At 39.2% G+C, this 21,483-nt stretch overlaps 1 protein-coding gene and 1 long non-coding RNA gene across 5 annotated transcripts in view; one reads left to right on the forward strand and one right to left on the reverse strand.

Annotated features, from left to right (window-relative positions):
- The first annotated feature begins 4,583 nt into the window (after positions 1-4,583).
- On the forward strand, positions 4,584-8,271 carry LOC118240464. Its single transcript, XR_004775438.1, has 2 exons — positions 4,584-5,247; positions 5,744-8,271. It is a non-coding gene; the product is annotated as an uncharacterized LOC118240464 (long non-coding RNA).
- myo1b (myosin IB) overlaps positions 6,706-21,483 on the reverse strand; it is a 58,915-nt gene continuing 44,137 nt past the window's right edge. For 2 of the 4 annotated variants that reach the window (XM_027012649.2, XM_027012648.2), the window contains 13 exons: positions 18,435-18,635; positions 17,617-17,710; positions 14,951-15,100; positions 14,659-14,727; positions 12,928-13,014; positions 11,261-11,347; positions 10,542-10,616; positions 10,242-10,376; positions 10,034-10,140; positions 9,795-9,927; positions 9,491-9,643; positions 9,122-9,252; positions 6,706-9,017 (listed from right to left, as the gene is read on the reverse strand). In XM_027012649.2, the coding sequence (XP_026868450.1) occupies positions 8,888-9,017; positions 9,122-9,252; positions 9,491-9,643; positions 9,795-9,927; positions 10,034-10,140; positions 10,242-10,376; positions 10,542-10,616; positions 11,261-11,347; positions 12,928-13,014; positions 14,659-14,727; positions 14,951-15,100; positions 17,617-17,710; positions 18,435-18,635 (1,552 nt within the window). In that variant the 3' untranslated portion in view covers positions 6,706-8,887. The remainder of the gene's footprint in view (positions 9,018-9,121; positions 9,253-9,490; positions 9,644-9,794; positions 9,928-10,033; positions 10,141-10,241; positions 10,377-10,541; positions 10,617-11,260; positions 11,348-12,927; positions 13,015-14,658; positions 14,728-14,950; positions 15,101-17,616; positions 17,711-18,434; positions 18,636-21,483) is intronic. The other 2 variants (XM_027012651.2, XM_027012650.2) reach the window with 1 other exon arrangement.

A 21,483-nucleotide genomic window follows, 5' to 3' on the forward strand; every position in this document is an offset into this window, starting at 1 on the left:
ATATTTTTATATATATATATATATATATATATATATATATATATATATATCATATCATATGAATTCTGATACATACATTTCTAGTGTTGTCTAGCCATTTTTAAAATGTTGCTAATATAAAACAGCACTATAACAGCAAAAAAGTGTAAGAGGTGGGTGGAGCAGTTTCATAGATTTAGGAGAGAGGAGGAACATTTCAGGAACATTTTGCAGAACATTTTGTGGTTATTAATGTTGGCTTTATCTTTATCAGGAACATTTATCTGAATACTGTACCAAAACTATCATACTTGGGGCGGCATAAAAAATCTAACAAATTCTAAGAGAAGGTTAGTGATATGAAGATGTGAGAAGCTGCCTGCCTGCGTTCCACTATCATGATTGATGGTATGATGTATCCAATTAAATTCCTCTCCTGAGTGTTTCATTTGAGAATGTAAAGAGGCAACTCTAGAATCTGACCTAACAAACCTGCTGGGCTGGATGGCATCAGTGCTTGTGCATATGAATTATGTTCACCTGTATGTATGCATTCTGTGTTCCAGGTTTTGCCTCTGGCTCTCTGGTATCCCCCATCCCGATCCACACCAGGTTTTCCGGTTAGCAGAGGAGAAAAAGGGCTGGGCTTAGCACTCATTGGAGAAGAGTTTGGTGGTGTTGGTCTGGACTTGTTGCTAGATTTTGTGTGTATGACTGGATTTACCCCTTGATTTACGGTTTGTTTTGCCCCATTGGTTGATTGCTGGATGATATGGTTCTTGTTTGTGTATTGTCCTGTATATTGTTTCACACTGGTGGTAGGGAGTGGCTACCATTTTGTTTGGGTGTGGGTTTATCTTTGTTTCTAATAGTGTAGTCATTGTCTTTTTATTTGTGTTAGCTTAGTCAGTCATCTGTTTGTTTCTAATGTGGTTTTTGTTTGTTGTGTTGGCCTTGGTCACTCCTGACGCAATTACACCAGTTTCTTGTCTTTAAACACCAAAAACTTATTCAACTACATGCCAAGTTTTCAAGAACCTAGATTTTTTGAAACATAGATTATGCCTGAACCCATGTGATGTTCCACTGTTTTAAACTATTGACACACGTAATTTAAATCTCTGCAGATGACCTAAGACATCTTAGGATCACAGAAGGTAAAATCCTTGGATCCCCTACCTACAGTTAGCAAAATATGAAAAAGTTGAGTTGGATGATGCTGTTTTACAAGGCTTATTCCCACTTTGAAATATAAATATGATGCTCTAGTGCATAAGCTTATGGGGCTATTTGTAAATAATGTTTCAATTAACATGTTTTTTAGTTCATCATTAGAGCATTTCTGTTTCTAAGTTTATCTGTGCCTTGTGTTACCTTTAATAGCCATAGACTGTAAATACAAGTATAATTTATTTTTATCTCTGTTGCCTTTTAGCATTCTGCTGTGTGGTCATGGACCCCAGTGATTGATAGATAGCCTGAGTGTCAAACATAACTACCCACTTAATCAGTGGCTACGTTTACACAAAGATTTTCTCTAAACTGATCGAAGTCCCAAGCAAGAGAAGCAACATGTGTTGCATAGCTATGTTATCTGAGTTTGCAGTTGGTTGGTTGGTTTGTTTGTTTTAATTGCTTTAGAATTATGGCAGACTCACGAAAACGTGCTTCACTTTCACATGTTAAAGACAGGGCGAGTGGAAAAGGTCTTGTTCCGGAACATGAGGCTGGGTGCCACTCCCACTGCCTTTAAGTCTTTTAAAGTTTGCAGCATAAACTTCCTGTGTTCTGCAGACCGGTTTTTCGCTCCTGCTATATTGAATTTTGTAAACTTCTGATATGACCCAAAGCTACATGCAAAATGTATTTAAACTTTCCAGTTTAGAATATAATCGGATCCTGGTGTTTACGTTGCTATTATTCTTCTGTTTAATGGATTATTTAAATGATTACCCACCTCATTCGGTTGGAACTGTATTTGGAATGGCTTCCATCCGGATAGAAAATTCCATCTGAAGAGTATACATGGATATATTCTATCCCGATTGAGCCATTATCAGATTATTAACGTATTATCAGGATGCGTGTAAATGTGGCCCGAAATGGAATCGCATCAACGCGGTTTTACTTATTAACCCGAACAGGTGAAAAGCTTTTAGTTCTCGGGTTGAAAGGAGTCCCTGCCGTGTTTAAATAGAGTCTAATCAAATTCTCTGGCTAAATTGGAGGATGCCGCAGTTCCTGTTTTAAGAATTGATTTAGAGTGGTGTCATCTGTGCATCTCTTACATTTCACAGCGAAGTTTTGGAGGGTTGATTAATTTCCTTGTTCTTGAATATGAAATATAAAGTATCTTATGGTTAACTATAGTCAAATTATACAGTCAATTATTATATCAAATATCTATGATATCAAATATTGATTTTATATTCATTGTCCATAGACGTGGGCTTTCATTTCAAGTATTATTCATAGGTTCTGCAATTGTTCATATCTATGCTTAAGGTTTAAAAGTTTAAGGTTTATTAAATCCCACTGTCTAGAATACTCTTCAGGTGTCCCTTGTGTGGGGGACATGACAGTGTTGCCTTTATGTAAAACAACTGCATCCTTGAAAGGCATGCATATATAAAACAAAGACCAACTAACCAACTGTCTGACCAAACAGCAACAAACCCACCAGCTGTATTCTCAAATATACTTTCTGTGTGTGGATTATTCGGGAGTAATGATTCTCTGCTCATGGTTTGATAAGATTCACAATACTGGATTCACAATTTGATTTTCTCACCATATTTGAAAGTAATTATTTGAAGAAAAAACACCTTTCTTTAATGTAGAAACAACACAATATTTTTTTTTGTAAAAAAAAAATTATATGTTAGTTTCCTCTAATTAAAAAAATAGGAGCAGACATTTACAGTTGTAAACAAAATGTACTTGCATGCAGAGAATATCTAATCTTTACTATCTTTGCTTTGTTCCTTTCTACGTAGACCCTTAGAACATGCCTCACTTTCCCCCCATCATCCTGTAGATTAGATAGTAGATATAGGACACACATATACTCGGTGCTTTCCTCAATAAAGTGGAGCTCTCTTGATTCACTACCCTGGTGTCGGTGCCTCTTGACTTCCCCGGATCGATACAGCTAGAGGACGGAGGGTAACTTGGAGGAGATCGAACCTGAAGTTCTGGTCACTTTGAACCAGTTTCTAACAAACAAAATGTAGCTTCACCATATAATAAATAACCAAGTGAAATCACTTTTTTTTCTGACACACAAACAATCCAAAATACTGTGCAAATAAACAATAATTTTTATTCCCCTGCAATTAAAATAAAAAGGAACACTGGATTATAACACACTTTTGTATCAAAATCTGCAATAACAGTTTTGCCATAGGTCAAGTGTTCAAACAATGCAATATTGTCCATCACCACGATGCCCATCAATACATTTCTGCATCGTGATTGACCTTGTTTTTCTTCTCTGAAAATTAGTGCAGCTTTTGTTTGGGCATTTAGTCAAATTAAACTTAGATTCCATGTATGTAAGAAGGAAGTGCTAATAGACTTTTTTGCACCTTGTTAATCCTTACTTCTCCCCACTATGAAAAATTTGGAAATATTTCCAGGTCGATAGAAGACTACTAGTAAAATTGAGGAATGTAAATTAGACTATTGTCATGCACACATGTAAGATAATTGATGAACTTTTGAGGGCCGTTTTTATAACCAATAAAAAGAAGCAAATTTTCATAGCACTTTGAGAACATTGAGTTGCCATGGTTTTGAAACTGTATGAATAGGAATAAAGTGATTTGAAAACAGAAAACATACTTTTGTTACTAAATCCTGTCGAAAGGTCTCCTGTATTATATACTCTAGAGGGCAGCAAAGGGTGAGCTAAATATGAAGCCACACCCTCCACAGTCCATTAGTGAGATTTTGAAGAAATCTGTTCACAGTGGCTGATTTTATATTAAAAGTAATACTATATAATACAAATTTACAAAAACATGAATTTTATGGAAAAGTAGCATGCTAAAGAAACTTTCACTCACAGCTAACATAGTCGAAACATCTTCCTGTGTACAGGATGCTAATCATCAGATATATTGTGTTATCTAATGGAGTTTGAAGCGTAGGTATGTTGTTGACATTTCTATGGACATCATCAGAACAAGCGAAATGCAAATATATGAAAATATAGTTTCAATGAGTTTCTATTATTATATGTGCATTTCAGAAGTTGATCTAGCTTGCCATGCAGCTGGACGACACGCCTTTTTAGGCTGACCTGAACTTTGCAGAAGGCTTGGTCTCTCCTGTTCCCAGACTGCACGATGGGAACTGGTTGAGGGTAGTGCTACTATTGGGTGCTATTTTTACATTTAGTCAAGGCCTACTCCTCTGGGACTTGCCACCATTTGTCCTCTCAAGTTGTGGAGTACAACTCTCCAGCTGTGATGGAAAACATCTGGTCCAAGCTGCTCATTGACAAAGTTGTCTCTGTCCAATATACTCCCTGGTCTTTAGGAAGAAGTCTGTAAGAAATACTATTTTCAGTCCTGTTTTTATGAATTTATTAATGCAGGAACAGGGTGCCTGAAGGTGTAATTCAGAGGTGTACAGCTTAGGGATCTACAGTATAACAGATTCTTTTACACATCCACTAGAACTGGAAAGTGACTGGATCATGTATCTGTTAAAAAATGTAAAAAATAGGAGCAGAGATTTACAGTTGTAAACAAAATGTACTTGCATGCAGAGAATATCTAATCTTTACTATCTTTGCTTTGTTCCTTTCTACGTAGACCCTTAGAACATGCCTCACTTTCCCCCATTTTTAAAAAAAAATACAAACTCTAAGCTTTTTCTTTATAATTGGTTTAAATGTAGAGAATTATCTTTTTGCAGTAGAGTGTACTCATGACAAGTAATATGTGAAAGTAGTTCTAGGTCAAAGGTTTTAGTACATTACGCCAGGGTAAGATTTTTTCCACATTAAGCATTTAAGAATGTCTCCAGTTGTGATGCAAATATATCTGGAACTGCCCCTCTTTTCAGTGTCGATCACTGAGCAAAGCTTTCTCGGGAAGTCTATGGTTTGAGAAACTGTGGAGTGAAACGTACAGAGCAAACTAACAACTTGTCTGGGATCCTGCTAAATATCAGCATCACCTATGCAAGTTGACACGGGCTCCTTGGGATGGGTGTAAAAAGTGCCGATACCCTCTTCTCAGCCTCGACTGGTACATTTCTGTATGTAGTATGCTATATTCATTGTTGTTCTGTTGTTTTGTTCTTCACAGTACCTGCGGGACTGTTGAAGTTGTGAGTGTTCAGGTCAATGTTAGTATTTACTGTGATAGAACAAGGGCTGTTGTATGCAACATTTGAGAGCATAAATATTAGTTAAGATTGTTACATAATAGTTTAGGATTTTAGGTTTGGTCCATTTTTTGACCTTTTTTTGTTTATATTTGAAGGTGGTGTTTGAGGTTCACTGTATATCAGGCAAAGCGTGATATAACAAATTACAAGCAATCTTTTATATTTATAAATTATGGTAATGCTAAAAAGGTGCTGTCCAGAAAGTTACATGACACCTACATAATCCTGTCACGGTGTGCCATGCACCCACCCGGAGGCACACACCCACTGCACCACATGCATACACTGCTCTTTCCCCATTTCCAATGTTCTGATTATTGATTACATGCATCTATCTGGTTTGCCTTTTCCTTCCCTATTTAAGGCCACAGAAATGCTTGTCCAGTGCTGTGCGTTGTTCCCTCGCTGTTACACCAGATGCCCAAACGGCTCAGCTGTGTCCCGGAGCTTCCAGTTACTGCAATCGCTTTGCTTTTTGGCCCCACTTATTGCCAGCTCACCGCTGTGCTTTGTCTGCGTCGTTATGGAGCATAACGACGCTCCAATTGTGCACTTGCCCTGCCTGCATCTGCCACAAAGCCCATCATGACACACACATTTGTAAATGCTCAACAAGCGCCAGCTGTCTTAAAATCTTATTGTTGAAATAACTTAAGTGATGCATGTTAATGTTACCATAAAATCTCCATCATGACACTGTGTGGGGGCCAGTCTGGGGCGTAAATGACATCCAACCAGTTAAAAAAAAAAAAAGCACACCCTTTTGATTAATTTTGTTATATCGCTTAAGATATGTATTATTGATACTGTTCTATCTATAAACATTACAGGTGTTCAATAAGACATGGTGTAAATGTCATGCAATACACATTTTCAAACATTCCACAGCAGCAAGTGCTACTGACACTGGCAGCGATTCTTTTTCCTGTGATGTTAATAAACTACTAAGAATATTAAATACTTCTGCCATGTATAATTAATTTTATGCTACACATTTTACTTTTGTCACAGTGTAAAAATTATGTGTTAGTGAACTCAATTAAGGGCTAGAGAAAATATATATACCTATCATTACAGTGTCATGGCACTGACTAAGGATTTAGAAAAATATTATAAATGGTCAAATGGAAGCAATTTAATCTATTTAAGGCCACCACCATATTTTCTCTTTAATAAAAAAAAAAAGTTAAAGTTACAGCTTGTACAGATTTTAAAACATGATAACTGCAAAGGTTTTTTTTTTTTAAATATATAGACACTTCAATTAATTCAAATGTATTTACTGATAATTTCTAAGTTTATAGTTACAGATTATAGCCCATCTGTTACAGTTTGTTTTAGTGGCCAAGTAAAAGGCACAGAACTGTCATTACAGGGTAAAAACTATGACAAAAATGTCAATAAAATAACTATTACACAGCGGCATTTCATGTGATTGTTATGACATGACAGAACTATAAAATGTATAAAATCTTTTTGAAGTCCTCACTTTTGTTCAGCTTTATTATCTGCCAAGCAGTCCCAGCACGGCGTCACCATTACACACTAAAATATCGCTGAGCTGTAGTCTGACGTCCATGTGCGGTTATTCCCCCCCACCGTGTTATGACGCATCGGCATTTCACCAAACATCTTTATCTGGTTGTGACAATGACATAAAAGTTGACAAAAGCATTTGGCAGATGGCCCCTGTTGAAATAAGCATTTATAAATGATTCTGTACGTTCAGTTGTCATGAAGGGCTTATGTAGGTGTCACAGCCTTCTGTGCCCTTCAGTAAAGTTTTACACAATTATTAAAACGCCTCACCTCCCTTTCCTTGCCACTAGACCAAGTTACATTTAGGCCCATAAAATGCATCAAGTTCTTTTATTTTTACCTACTGACAAAGAAAATTAACCACAGTATTATTACACTGACCACGAAAGATCAAAAAAGTCTAGGAGGGAAAAAATGTAAGCAATTCTACAGTCTTCCTGTTTCTCTTTATAGGAGAAAGTTAAAAAAAAAAATACATTTCTCCAAATTGTTACTTTTTTTTATTGTGAAATTACAAAGTTCAAAGTTTGAAAATTGCAGTAAACCTGCAAAAGCAAAGAAATCTGGTAAAATGTTCTCCCAGAGGCCATATCTTCAAAGTGACTGACAAAATCTTGTTTTAAATAAATTCAACATCTTGCAATGTCTACTCAAGCATAAAGATTAAATCCAAATATTTATAAAGCTTAAGCAGAATATTTAATTAATCTAATGTTTGATCACGTGGAAGAGAAGGTATAATTGGTGTCAAATTTATATGTAATTTTGTTGAATTTGAAATGTATAACTAATTTAAATGTATAGCTTTATGCACTCAAACGTTTTTTGGAAAAAAGTCCCAAGAAGATAGTTATAGCATACAATTTAGCCCACATTCCAATGGTGAAAAAGCACAGAGTTATATAGACTCTAGGAAATGGCAAGTAATTAAGCATGAGCTACTGTCATTAACCATCTACACAAAGCCTGCAAATTCTGCTTTGGCTTGACATATGTATAGGGTTATGCATAAGTAATTGGGTGTGATGAGACATCTACATTTTGCAGTTATATTAGAAAGCTGGCTGGCTGATTAGATGTGTGTGGAATTCAGGTGTAGTGTATAAACATCTAACAATTTAGTAGTGTGCAAAATGTTCTATTACATTTTGATTTCAAAAGCAAGATTTAAGCTAGTATGCTTGCCATTTGCTTTCACGGAAAAAGATAAGGATAATACTTTATGAAATAGTGTCTATTAGAAACAGGAGTACAAAATTACTGCAAAATACATCACAATTTATAAACCTTTGTGAACCTGCTTGATTGAACTAAAAGTCTGTGGTGTGTGAGAATCAAAGTGGTGGAAAAAAAGAAACATAAATTAAGACACACCAACTCATCAGTTCTTATGCTGGCCCTTGTGAAAATAAAACAAGTGCAAAGCTAAGTTTTTCAGCAGTAACCTAAAAGCTTAGAATAGAATCTGTTGTCTTTACCACCAGAGTCTCATCAAGCTAGAATTAACTGATACTCATCCAAGGATTCTCTGCAGCATGTTAGTGTACCTTCTGCCAAATGATTAGACACACTATATTCATGCTACTGCCAAATGCTAGTGTGCTATAACTAGTGTGCCAACACCTTCCTTGGTACAAGTTCTAATGCACCAAGACAGGAAGGTAAACCTGCCTAACTCCATCCATCTCTACGCCCCCCACTATGTAGTACCCTTCAGAGAATGAGTTACCATTGCTAGGATCAAGGGACAGGTCATGCTGCAAACAAAATTCCTCTTTTGAATGTCAGCGAAACTACACAACAATATCTAGTTTGTAGTTTTTGGGGTCTTAATAATGCACTTATTCTGACAACAAAACAATTAGAAATGAGAGTAACACGAACATTATTGCACAGTGTTTTGGGCTGATAATTGGATTTGACTGCCAAGAGTCTCAAACAGCACTCCAATGAGGAAGTAAAGATTACGTTATGGAGGCGGCACAGACACCTCCAGGAGCCTATTGTTTTTACGCTTGCAGGTGACACTGTTGCCATTTTTGGGTCCACCCTGGACAAATTTGACACACACTTTGTCCTGCTTGAACTGTACAAGGAATCTGTAATCAAGAAATGTAGAATCAATAATTACTACAATAATTACTACAGCATTACAATGCTTCTGCCTATTGTGTACATTTAAAAATGCATAGAGGACACGTACTCATCTGAGATATCAACGCTGAGTGGTTCCCTGTCACTTGAAGCAGCTCCAGTTCTGTGAAGCTTGGTGATTATCTCTATTAACCGATCACTGCTCAGCAAGAAGTCACCTTTGGCTGCTGATGCAGTACCCTACAGAGTGTGAGTTACCATACCAATGATAAGATAATGGCACTGGTCATGATTAAATGACTGACGCTGTAAATTCCTGCACACTTTAACGAGTAAATTCCTTTTCTGAATGTCAGAAAAGCTACACAATACATTCTTGTCTCCTTAATGTTGGCATGTTCTTTGTTTAGTTTGGTTCACTAAATGAAAACAAAAATTATACCACAGTCTTGGTGAAAATATTTAGCCAGGAGCTTGCCTGCTTGAGCTTGAGAGCAAAAAAGCCGTCATTGTGACTGCTGACAGAGACACTGCTAAGATCAGGCAGGGGGATGCTGGCCTTCACCTGGCCTGTCTTCTGATCAGCCAGCACAAAGTTTTTCTTGGTGAGGAGAAAGATTCTAGAAGCCCCCTAAAAAGGCAGCAACATGTGGTTGTATAGTGCTTCTGTTTTGTCACTTGCTGAGTGGTTTTATTTTTTGGAGAACCATTTTGTTAAGATGATTCCATGTATACAATAATCATTTTTTAAGAGAAACATCCCAGTCGTGTGTGGTCCTCACCTTGCCATTGGCCCTGTTGACTTTATTAATCACATCTGCTAGGAGCAACTTCTCATCCATCACAATGTTCAGCTTCTGGTATTTAGGATTTTTGTTAATATCAAGATAATCTCCTTTGAAAGGCTGGCCCACACTGGAACAAGAAAGATTCACTATGTAGTACAATATTTGATTAAATGTGTCAAGAATAGCATTTAACCCTTATGAGCAGTTTAGACAGATGAAATGCTTGTCTGTACCTGCTGGGGTACAGAGCCTTCTTATCTTTGAAAAGCTTGCTGGCTTCCAGCTTCTCCTCATAGATAGCTTTCTTCTCTTCTGTGAACTGGTCTCTGTATTGCTTGCACTGATTTTAGGAAGCAGGGATAACATTTATGAATGATTAGATAAATGTTTTATAAATGTTTAGATCATGTGAAAAAAAGGTTATTAATTTTAAGAACTGACCCTCCATAGATGGAAGATGCTCCTGAGCTGCTGATGTGTACCCTCAAGGAACAGGAAAGGCCGTGCTGGCCAGCTCTTATCAATAGGTGACATGGAAGGCATTGTATTCTTCAAGTCAAAGAAATACTTCTGCATCTACATAAAAATTTAGGCAGAATAAACTGTTAAGTTAAAAGCAGATCCATCTCTCAAAAGTATAAAACTCAGGACATTTTTGCTCAAAGAAATATTTCTACAGCAAAAGTTGAGTATTATGTATGTTTCTTTTAGTAACATTCCAAAACCAACTAAATAACTTACAATTTTCTGGATGGTAAAGTCATAGATCTTCTTGCCAGCATTTGCTCTGAAGAACTTTCTGTATTCCCTACGGACCTAAAAAGGAAGAGGAGTCATTAGCTTGTAGCTGGGACATTATGGACGTCATAAAGCATCCAGTAGCTTCTTCACTGCAAAGGAAGCATCGAAGCAAAGCGGAGGTCACAAAAACAACACAATACAAATAGCAATGATTAAGGTTTCTCAAAGGCAACAAGGTTCAAATCTTGAAAAAGAAATGTAGTGGGTTAGCTGGCATAGCATGCACACATTTGGAAAGTGTAACAGGTGGGACAAACATGCAAACAACAAAGATATTCGAAGAGACAGACAGCAAGACAGTTTCGGTATCAGTAATGTATTTAAAATTTCAGCACACAAAATTAAGAATAAACATGGTAGGTAGCATTGTCCAGAAGTGGATTATCTAAAACTCTGGATTATAAAACGAAAGCATTGCTGATAGTCCGCCCTCAGGGCATAAGACACATGGCACATATCCTTGCTTCTATGCAATAATGTATTTCCATTGAAAGGCAGGGGGACCTTAATGCACCCTTGGACTTTATATACTTAAACCTTTTAGAAAGGATGTGGCCAGGAGCATACAGAGGAGGGTTTCACACTGGGGAGCACTCAGACAAGGTTAACATGATTTAACATGACATTTAATAGAAGCGAATGGGATTAAAAGCAAAAACCTTGAGTCCCAACCAGTAGGCCCAAATGACAGCGACAGCGTGCTTACGCCTGGCCTCCTCCTTCAGTCGTTTGAGCTCTCTGCGTGCCTGCGAGGGAGGGAAGGAGAGGGCAAAGAATGCGAATGTGGAGTGGTTAAAAAGCAGAGAAGTATGAACAGCAGGCACATGACCAGCCCAAAGCAGGAGCAAACCGATGAGAACACAAAAACCACATTAGTTCACCATTACCAGAATCATCAGAAGGCGGCAGACCGAAGTCTGTGTTTTTATCCCTGGTCCACTATTGCATAAATTTCAGTGTATTTACATGACTGTTTTTAATCATAAGCATGCAGTCATTTATTTTCAAGATTGAGAAACATTTTGGCAAATATTTATAAGTAGAGGTTTGTGCTACACACCATAATCAAATTAGGACAGTGTGAGTGGAATACAATGACTGTTTGGTTAAAATCCTTGACATCGTCATACAACTGATACTTTGGTGTTGGACTAGCTACAAGGATTCCTAAAATAGGACCCTTTGTCTAATAAGAGAGGCACTCAGTAGTGCCACGCAACTGTGTGACTTGATCCATCAGTAGTCAAGAGCAGAAGTCTTAGCAGACTAGATCTTGCCCTCCTTCAATCTTACCAACAACTGGGAACTGCCTCACTCATTCAACCTCATTACTGCAGGTCTCAGTACTGGACCACAGCATGGGATAGGCGCCATGGTATTCTGAGAGTCATAGTCCTCTCAACCTTTTAGGTGTGTGAGTGGGTAAAGGTTATGAAGATTATGAAGGCCACAGACACTTGGAATACCTTAGCTCCTTGCCAGCCTGCCCATATGATGGACACAGCGTGTTTATTCCGAGCATCATGCTTTAAATACTGCAGTTCCAGCCGAGCCTTAGTTAGTTGAGTTTTAGGGATTTCAGATGGAAGGTAAAGAAGCATTAAGAACAAAAGATGCAGACAGCGGCTAGATAAGACTGATAAGAGGAAGAAAAAAAAAATCAAGAGATCTGATAGAATTAAGCATTAATGAATAGACAAAAGGATACATCATGTGTCTTTTGCATCATTTTGCCCAATGTATGAATCCTTTGTGCTGCCTGACTTGTATATTTTAATGCAAGCAACATGACAAGAGAATGTTTTAGTTGAACAGAAGGAGCCATGAATCTTGTTTAAAGCTATGCTTTATCTTATCTGATCATAATAGCCATATGGATGGTAAAATATTGACAATATATGAATACACTTATGAGACAAAACAAGTCAAAATTGGCTTGATGCAGACCAACAAAACTTCAAAATGACTTTCTCTGATTGCTTGGCTAGCAAATTGGGCAGGCTGACCATAAAACAGAGAACATGCTTATTCTGAGCTTCCTACTTTAGACAGTGCAGGTCAGGCGGCAGCAGATACGAGAGGACAAACGTATCGGAGAAAGGCAGGTAGCGACAGAATGAATGCAACATTGACAAAAGCAACATTGAGATTAGAAGTAAAGTATGAAGTGAAAGCAGTGGTGTGCTCCTTTTTAAAGCAGCTGTCGGATCAAGTCCAATCATTTTGACCTGCAAGTTCACACGGATCCGAAACATCACACATGGGTCCCTTCTTTTTGTCATCATTACTTTTTTTTCCCCAAATGGGAGAAAATGACAGACACTACCTGCATTCCATGCCAGTAAGCTGCAATAGTGGTCACGGCCTCTTTGCATCTCTTCTGGTATTTCAGCTCACGCAGGATTTTCCGGGCCTGAAAGTAGAAGTAATGAGGGAACGGGAGCAGCGGCACCAAACATAACCAGACACCCACAAACAGCTAATGACATCATCAACAGCTCAACCATAACCAGACACCCACAAACAGCTAATGACATCATCAACAGCTCAACCATAACCAGACACCCACAAACAGCTAATGACATCATCAACAGCTCAACCATAACCAGACACCCACAAACAGCTAATGACATCATCAACAGCTCAACCATAACCAGACACCCACAAACAGCTAATGACATCATCAACAGCTCAACCATAACCGGACACCCACAAACAGCTAATGACATCATCAACAGCTCAACCATAACCGGACACCCACAAACAGCTAATGACATCATCAACAGCTCAACCATAACCGGACACCCACAAACAGCTAATGACATCATCAACAGCTCAACCATAACCGGACACCCACAAACAGCTAATGACAACATCAACAGCTCAACCATAACCGGACACCCACAAACAGCTAATGACAACATCAACAGCTCAACCATAACCGGACACCCACAAACAGCTAATGACAACATCAACAGCTCAACCATAACCGGACACCCACAAACAGCTAATGACAACATCAACAGCTCAACCATAACCAGACACCCACAAACAGCTAATGACATCATCAACAGCTCAACCATAACCAGACACCCACAAACAGCTAATGACATCATCAACAGCTCAACCATAACCAGACACCCACAAACAGCTAATGACAACATCAACAGCTCAACCATAACCAGACACCCACAAACAGCTAATGACATCATCAACAGCTCAACCATAACCAGACACCCACAAACAGCTAATGACAACATCAACAGCTCAACCATAACCAGACACCCACAAACAGCTAATGACAACATCAACAGCTCAACCATAACCAGACACCCACAAACAGCTAATGACAACATCAACAGCTCAACCATAACCGGACACCCACAAACAGCTAATGACAACATCAACAGCTCAACCATAACCAGACACCCACAAACAGCTAATGACAACATCAACAGCTCAACCATAACCAGACACCCACAAACAGCTAATGACAACATCAACAGCTCAACCATAACCAGACACCCACAAACAGCTAATGACATCATCAACAGCTCAACCATAACCAGACACCCACAAACAGCTAATGACAACATCAACAGCTCAACCATAACAAGACACCCACAAACAGCTAATGACAACATCAACAGCTCAACCATAACAAGACACCCACAAACAGCTAATGACAACATCAACAGCTCAAACATAACCAGACACCCACAAACAGCTAATGACATCATCAACAGCTCAACCATAACCGGACACCCACAAACAGCTAATGACAACATCAACAGCTCAACCATAACCGGACACCCACAAACAGCTAATGACAACATCAACAGCTCAACCATAACCAGACACCCACAAACAGCTAATGACAACATCAACAGCTCAACCATAACCGGACACCCACAAACAGCTAATGACAACATCAACAGCTCAACCATAACCGGACACCCACAAACAGCTAATGACAACATCAACAGCTCAACCATAACCGGACACCCACAAACAGCTAATGACAACATCAACAGCTCAAACTCAGCGTCACTCATACCTTCCATCCTCTGATGAAAGACTGAACCACTATGGTGGAGCTTTTGATCTTTTGGTACTTCTGTTGTTGCTGTAATTAAAAAACAAAAAACAAAAAAAACAACTTAATCTTAGCTAATAAATTATCAGTGCATACAGTAAAGACAGCATATGCCATGAAAATAAAAATATTGGAAATTTGAAATATATTTGAAATTCTATCAAAAGTATATAAAATACTTGCTGATATAGAAAATGTAAAAGTAACATCATGAAAGAAGGCGATTTGCACACGTGAAGGAAGGGGAACTTACAGCATATCTGCGGTACCAAGCAGCCACCACCACCTGGCTTTTCTTCAACAGCAAGAAATGGGTTCTGCGCTTCCATCCACGGTAGATCTTTTGGATGAGCGTGGCCAGGTCTTCCAGGCACTGCCTTCTTCTTTCCTCCAGAAAAAAGAGCTGAAAGAAAATCAAAACAATGGCATGAATGACAAATGTAAACACAGAAGCAATAATGATCAATGGTATCTGGCATGAACTAAACAATGAGCATGATACAAGACAGTAGCTATTACCCAGAGCAAACATGTATTTCTAAATTGTACAACCTCAAGGAAAAACAAGGAAAATGAATTATGATATAAATATTAGGATAGAGGATAAACAGCTGCCAAAACCAACAAACTAGGGGGGTGTGACTAAGACTTTACATAGTTGACTCTGATTGGTCAGGTCTTGCTCATGGTTGACTGATCATCAAATCATGTTCGTTTGCTTGTTGTTCACTAATCCATATTCTCATTTGCAACATTGGATTTCAACAACATTTGGATTAAGTAGAGTGAATTAACAAATAAATAACTGCAGAGAGACCTAATGGGTTCTTCGCACTGCAGGTAGGCCTAATCTTTTGTCTGAACAATTTCATGTCAGTAAATCAAATTAAATTGGCTAAAATCTCCTGTGTCCACTTGATTATTTTCAAATTTTGTTCAAGCATGCTATAAAAAGCAGAGCAACTAATATTTTATATATATAGTAGTATATGAAATGTATGAACCTCTCTACATCTCTTACTACAGTGCACTGCTGTTACTCACCTAGAATCTTCTTCAGAGATCTCACACACACACACACACACACACACACACACACACACACACACACACACACACACACACACACACACACACACACACACACACACACACACACAATTCTGTTCTGGTGGGCCTGTGGGTTCATGCTCTTCCACATCTTACATTTAACTTTTTTTTTTGGATCAGCTTTCACTTGTTAAATATACTCCTACATCTTTTCAGAAGAATATTTTTCCAAAGAATAGAAGATTTTTCATGGAGAACTGACTTTCAGACAGCATGCCCAATTTGTCAGTGCAGCTACACACGCCATCTTCCACAGGGACTGGACAGCAGCATCAGGAATGAACAACAGCGGCAGTGTTTGTGTTTCCATCAACCACAAGTGGTTGTACAGACATGAAAGTGGTTAAATACTGCTCATCTGATGCAGAACTGTTACTACTGAAGTGCAGGCCCTACTATTTATCAAAGGAATTCACTTTGGGTTTTTTCTGTTGTTTTACTCTCAGTTTACATTTCACCACACACAAAAACTCCAAGACCACGCTTAGGTTGCTGCAGGATATCAGCGAACAAGAAACCACACACCCGGACACTGTGTTCATTGTTGCTGATGGCTTTAATCATTGTGATTTACTTGCTGTCCTCCCGAAAATCCACCAGCACGTACATTTTCCAACTAGAGAGAAAAACATTCTCGGTTATGTGTACAGCAATGCCAAGGACGCTTGCAAGGTTGCTCGCCATATCCGCTTTGGATGGTCTGACCACATCGACCTGATTCTCTTCTCAGCATACAAACAAACCCTCAAGTAAGCCTGCCCAGTGAGGAAATGTGTTAAAGTCTGGCCTGAAAACACCAATCAGATGCTACAGAATTGCTATGGCAGTACTAACTGGGACGTATTCACCCCTGTTGTAATGCGAGAGGACCGTGTTGTTGATCTAAAGGAATATGTAGTGGGAGTAGACAGCTACATCAGTACTTGTACTGAGAACACTGTACCCACAAAATGCACCAGGCTGTATAAAGGCTGCTGACACCTGATGCATGTGCTAAAGACTGCAACACATGACAGGCAGAAGTGTGGCTACAGGTCTGGCAGTATGCTGCCAGGACAACAATATTTCCAATCTTGATTACCAATAAGACCAAAGAAATAAATGTTGATCCAAGAGGGAGGGCACAACACACCACTATAATTAGGTGAGCCACCGTACATCTCATCTGTTAAAGAGGTTACAGTAACACTTGTACTTCCTGAGAAGTGGGAAGTGTGGCATACCAGCTAAAATTCTCAGAAACATCGGGTGAAGCCTGCCAGAACTATCACAGAAGCTGCCTTCCCATCACTGGATTTTTACCACACCGGGGTCATCAGAACAACACACATCATCATCAAGGACACAACTCGGCCTCCCTGGAACACAGTCTTCACACTCTTTCTATCAGGGAGACCGTATAGGAGTGTGAAATCAAATCACTATACTCAGGAATAGCTTTCAGGATTTTGAACAGCCACCCACTCTCTTTTCAAGTGTGATGCAATCAAACATGCACACACGCACATATGCATTTTGCTGCTGAACTCTGAATTGCCTTTGCACACCATGCACAGAACACTTTACTGTGGATTTTTCACAACATTTAAAAGTCTTGACACTTTACATTTATTCATTCACCCTCCAGTGTTTTATTGAATATGCTTAATATTGCCTACCTCATATGTATATAATATGCTATTTTTTAACCAATCCTTTGATTTTATTTCCTGCTTCTTTCTGCATGCAGAATAAGAATTTCATTGTTCACTGTAACTCTTTTATAAAACAAAAATCTTATGGCATCTTCACCTCATAACCTCTACTTACGGTTCTTGGATTCCTGATGAAGATTTTGGAACGCCCGTAAGAGAACTCCTCTTCAGGTACCTTCAAGTCTTTCAAGAGAACCTCCACACCTTTCCTGAATGGGCACAATCCAAAATACCATTAGCAGTGCAAAAGGCACTTGCTACTGAAGCCTATGACACATGAAGTCAACTTTATTCCACAAGAAAAAAATCTAATTGCAATGAGATTATTTGATATCAGCAACAAACAAAACAAATTTTAAAAAATAGCATATTTAGCATTATTGGGAAAGAAAAATACAAGTAGTAGATACCAATCAGTCTCTGCCCTACACAAAGTGATGGAACAGGAGCACAATCTACACTTGACATAACAGAACTACCACACAATTCTAAATCTAAATGTTTCACAACAGCCCTTTCACAGTGAAACATGAGTCATCCAGTGGCAAATATAGTGACGTGAGTGAATTTTGCCCCAAAAAGATTGCGTTCTACAGAGCACAGCACATAGGATAAGGTCAGTTAAATAACTGTCCAAGATAAGCAGCTTAACCAAGCCAGACATAACTGTTGAGATAACTGTCTGCCTGCAGGATACTGGGGGAGTTTTCCCCAAAACAAGACACAGCATGTTAAGGTTATCAAAGAACGAGACTTAAACACTTCAAACACTGATCAGGTGAGGCACTTGAAAATGTGTTATTTTAAATAACATAATTGCATTGTCAGGTACTGTGTGTTCAAGTGAAGAGGCTTGTCCACCAAGCAGCAATAAGCATATATCCCAACACAGTTGTTATCATAAACAACAGTGCTCATAGTTGGCGATCCCACCTGGCCAGATCCTTCCAGTGGGGCCAGGTCTGTTTGCAAAGCATCTTGTAGCGCTCCAGGCAGGGCTCATATGCCTGGCGGAAGGCATATCCTGCCCGTCTAACACGCACGTTCTCCATCAGGCCCAGGTAGCGCACTTGGTGGGACACAAGCGACTCTGAGAAGACTTGGGCTGCCTTTTTGTCATTGGGCTTGATGCATCTGGAAAAGCACAGACACAAGAACACATGAAAATTATTTGCCTTTTATTTAGATTTAGCATAGAGCACTTGCCTATAGGAAGAGGCATTTACATTCACATTCACAACATTTGGCTGACACTTTTTTTTTACCCAAAGAGATTTACAGTTATGACAATACAACTTGAGAAATTGAGGGTTAAGGGTCTTGCTCAGGGGCCCAACACTGGCAACCTCACAAGTCAAATGCCATAACCACTGAGCTGCCTGCTACACCACGTTTTGCTAGTAGTATATGTATTTAGAACATACTGCCCCTATAATTGATAGCCCTTTTATTATTTCTAGTACACCCCTTGTAAGACACACAGAATCTGACTGACAGTGTAGGTTGGTTTGCAGGGAGGAGAGAGAGGCTGGCTGGTGGGAAGTCAGGTGGTGGCTTCCCACTCCGTTAAGAGCAGGTTATAGGATATAGGAAGGTTTTTCCTGTGCGCCTCTGTGACATTCACGGCACTCTGTGCGTGTTAAATGCAACATGTCTGGATGTGTCTATAGGGTTGGTGCCACCATGAAGATGATACAAAGTTAGCCCCCAGCTTACAGTAAGATTTCACCAACTGTCTACTGTTGCATCCCTGTTTTGCTGTTGGGGAAACTTTGAAGATGAATGCTTGCATTATTGGTAAGTTCAGGAGCATTGAGGGGATCTCTCAATTTGGAAAGCTGTCTATTCATCCAGTGGTTTCTACATTTATTTATTTATATGAGGAAAAAAAACTATTGTTTAGTTGTGATAACCAAGTGTATATTATGCATTTACAGTTACTGAAATAGTCAACATCTTGCAGAAGTATCACAGGAGCACCCACTTGGTGAATGATTCTTGGTTTTTACACCAAGGTTTACATTTTTGGGACTTCCACACCTTGGCACTTTGGCAGCCAGCAGTGGCTGGAATGGTGCCACTGTCTTAGTCACAGAGGCTTGCATTCCAAGCCCCATTAGGGACTTCTCACTGTCTATCCAGTTCCTTAGTGAAAGGGATCCACACAAGCAGCCACTGAGAGACAGAAGATTGTGACTGGGGCTCTGCACTGCAGAAGGTGGCCATCCGTCCATCCCAAAGGGCACAAATCTGCTTCCCTGCATGCCACTGTGGAAGGTACATTCCCAGTCTCTCCTAATAAACTTTCTTTAATAAACTTGACCTCTGAAGTGCATATAATTTTACAATTAGGATTAAGAAGGGGGATGAGTAGAAAATGGCTATCACCACCACACCTGGACACTGAATATTGGGTGATTGGGACATGTCTGGAAGGTTTGTTATCGCATACATAGATGATATTTTGACTTATTCCCTCATGTTTTCTGAGAACATGTTATGTGAGAACAGTTTCACAGAGACTCCTGGAACCTCTAAGAAAGATATGTGGTTTCAATACTCTGTGCGCCACATTTTTAAGTTATGTCATCAGTTCCACAAGCATCACCACTGAGGGCAGGAAGATAGATGCAGATCTTAACTGGCCACAACCCAGCGCCAGAAGAGTCTTGGGGGGTTTAAAAAAAGATTTAACTTTTATATGCAATTTGTGATTGCCAAGTATAACTATGATGTGGGAACCAGGGAACCGTTAGCCATAAAGCTGGCAACTAAAAAGTAGTGCCACTGGTTAGAAGTTGCTAAACACCCCTTTGTGGTACTTATAGACTGTAGGAACCTCAATACCTGTGGCAAGCCAAGCGTCTAACCACTAGACAGGTCTTTTGATCCCTGATATTTTAAAAATTGTTTCAGGTTTTAGACTGGGGTCCAAGAACAGTACTGATGCCTTCTCAAAAATGTATGCCCTGATCAAAACTCTGGAGCCTCAATTTCACATACTCTCCCCAGGCTGTATGAGAGGTGCCATCCAGTGGGATTTTGATGAGGAGGAACTGAGGTAGGTGCCCCATGGAGAAGAGGTTCATACCTCGTATCCTGAGGATAAGTATGTAGTGGTAGTTCTCCACTCTTCCCTCACCCTTTGAGAATACCAAGGCCCTGTTCAAACAGGTTTTCCATTGCTATGGCATGCCTGAGGTTATCCTCACTGATAGAGGGCCTTCTTTAGCCTCTGTCTGGTGCTTCTTTATGGAGGAGCTGGGAGTGAACGTTAAGTTGGCCTCTGGTTACCATCCCCACAGCAGCAGTCAGGCCAAAAGAGCAAACCAGAATTTATGATGTCTAACACAATGATTTATGATGTTTTATTGCTGCTGCTGTTAGGTGACACATAAGCCCTCAGCAAGCAAGGCCCATCACCACCATTGTGACCATTTGACTTTCTGCTTACTTTACCAGAACATCCTGTGTGTTCATTTCCACATGAATTTATTCGCAAGAGCCATCGATGTGTATAATAATTTTGGTTTTTCTGTCATAGGTCCACAGTGCAACATAGTGAGCAGAAGTGTTGTAATACATCTTTCTTTTCCCACAGGTTTAAGGTATAAAATGGGGTTCGCTGTGACCTCAAATTGTGTAAAAAGCTCAAATATTGTCTGGTTGTCTTAGTTTTTGCTTCTTTTTGGGGGTTAAACTGTATGTCGTTTTCTTTCCTTTTTCTCTTCCAAGTTGCTTACATCATGCTTATCACAGAATAGTCAACCATTTCCAATTGTGTTTACTGGTAATCATATATAAACCAGCAAGATGAAAATTAGTTTATTTTTATGTCTGTACATTTGAGGTAGCCCAATTAACAAGAAACAGTAGGTAATTATATGCTCATGGTATTCTACATGCTGCAACACATTTATTGCATTATATGAACCTGGACCATGAGGTACTTTTCATTTTAGTTGGTTTTTAACATTTGTTC

This window comes from Electrophorus electricus, chromosome 2 (assembly GCF_013358815.1).
Source record: "Electrophorus electricus isolate fEleEle1 chromosome 2, fEleEle1.pri, whole genome shotgun sequence".
NCBI lineage: Eukaryota > Metazoa > Chordata > Actinopteri > Gymnotiformes > Gymnotidae > Electrophorus > Electrophorus electricus.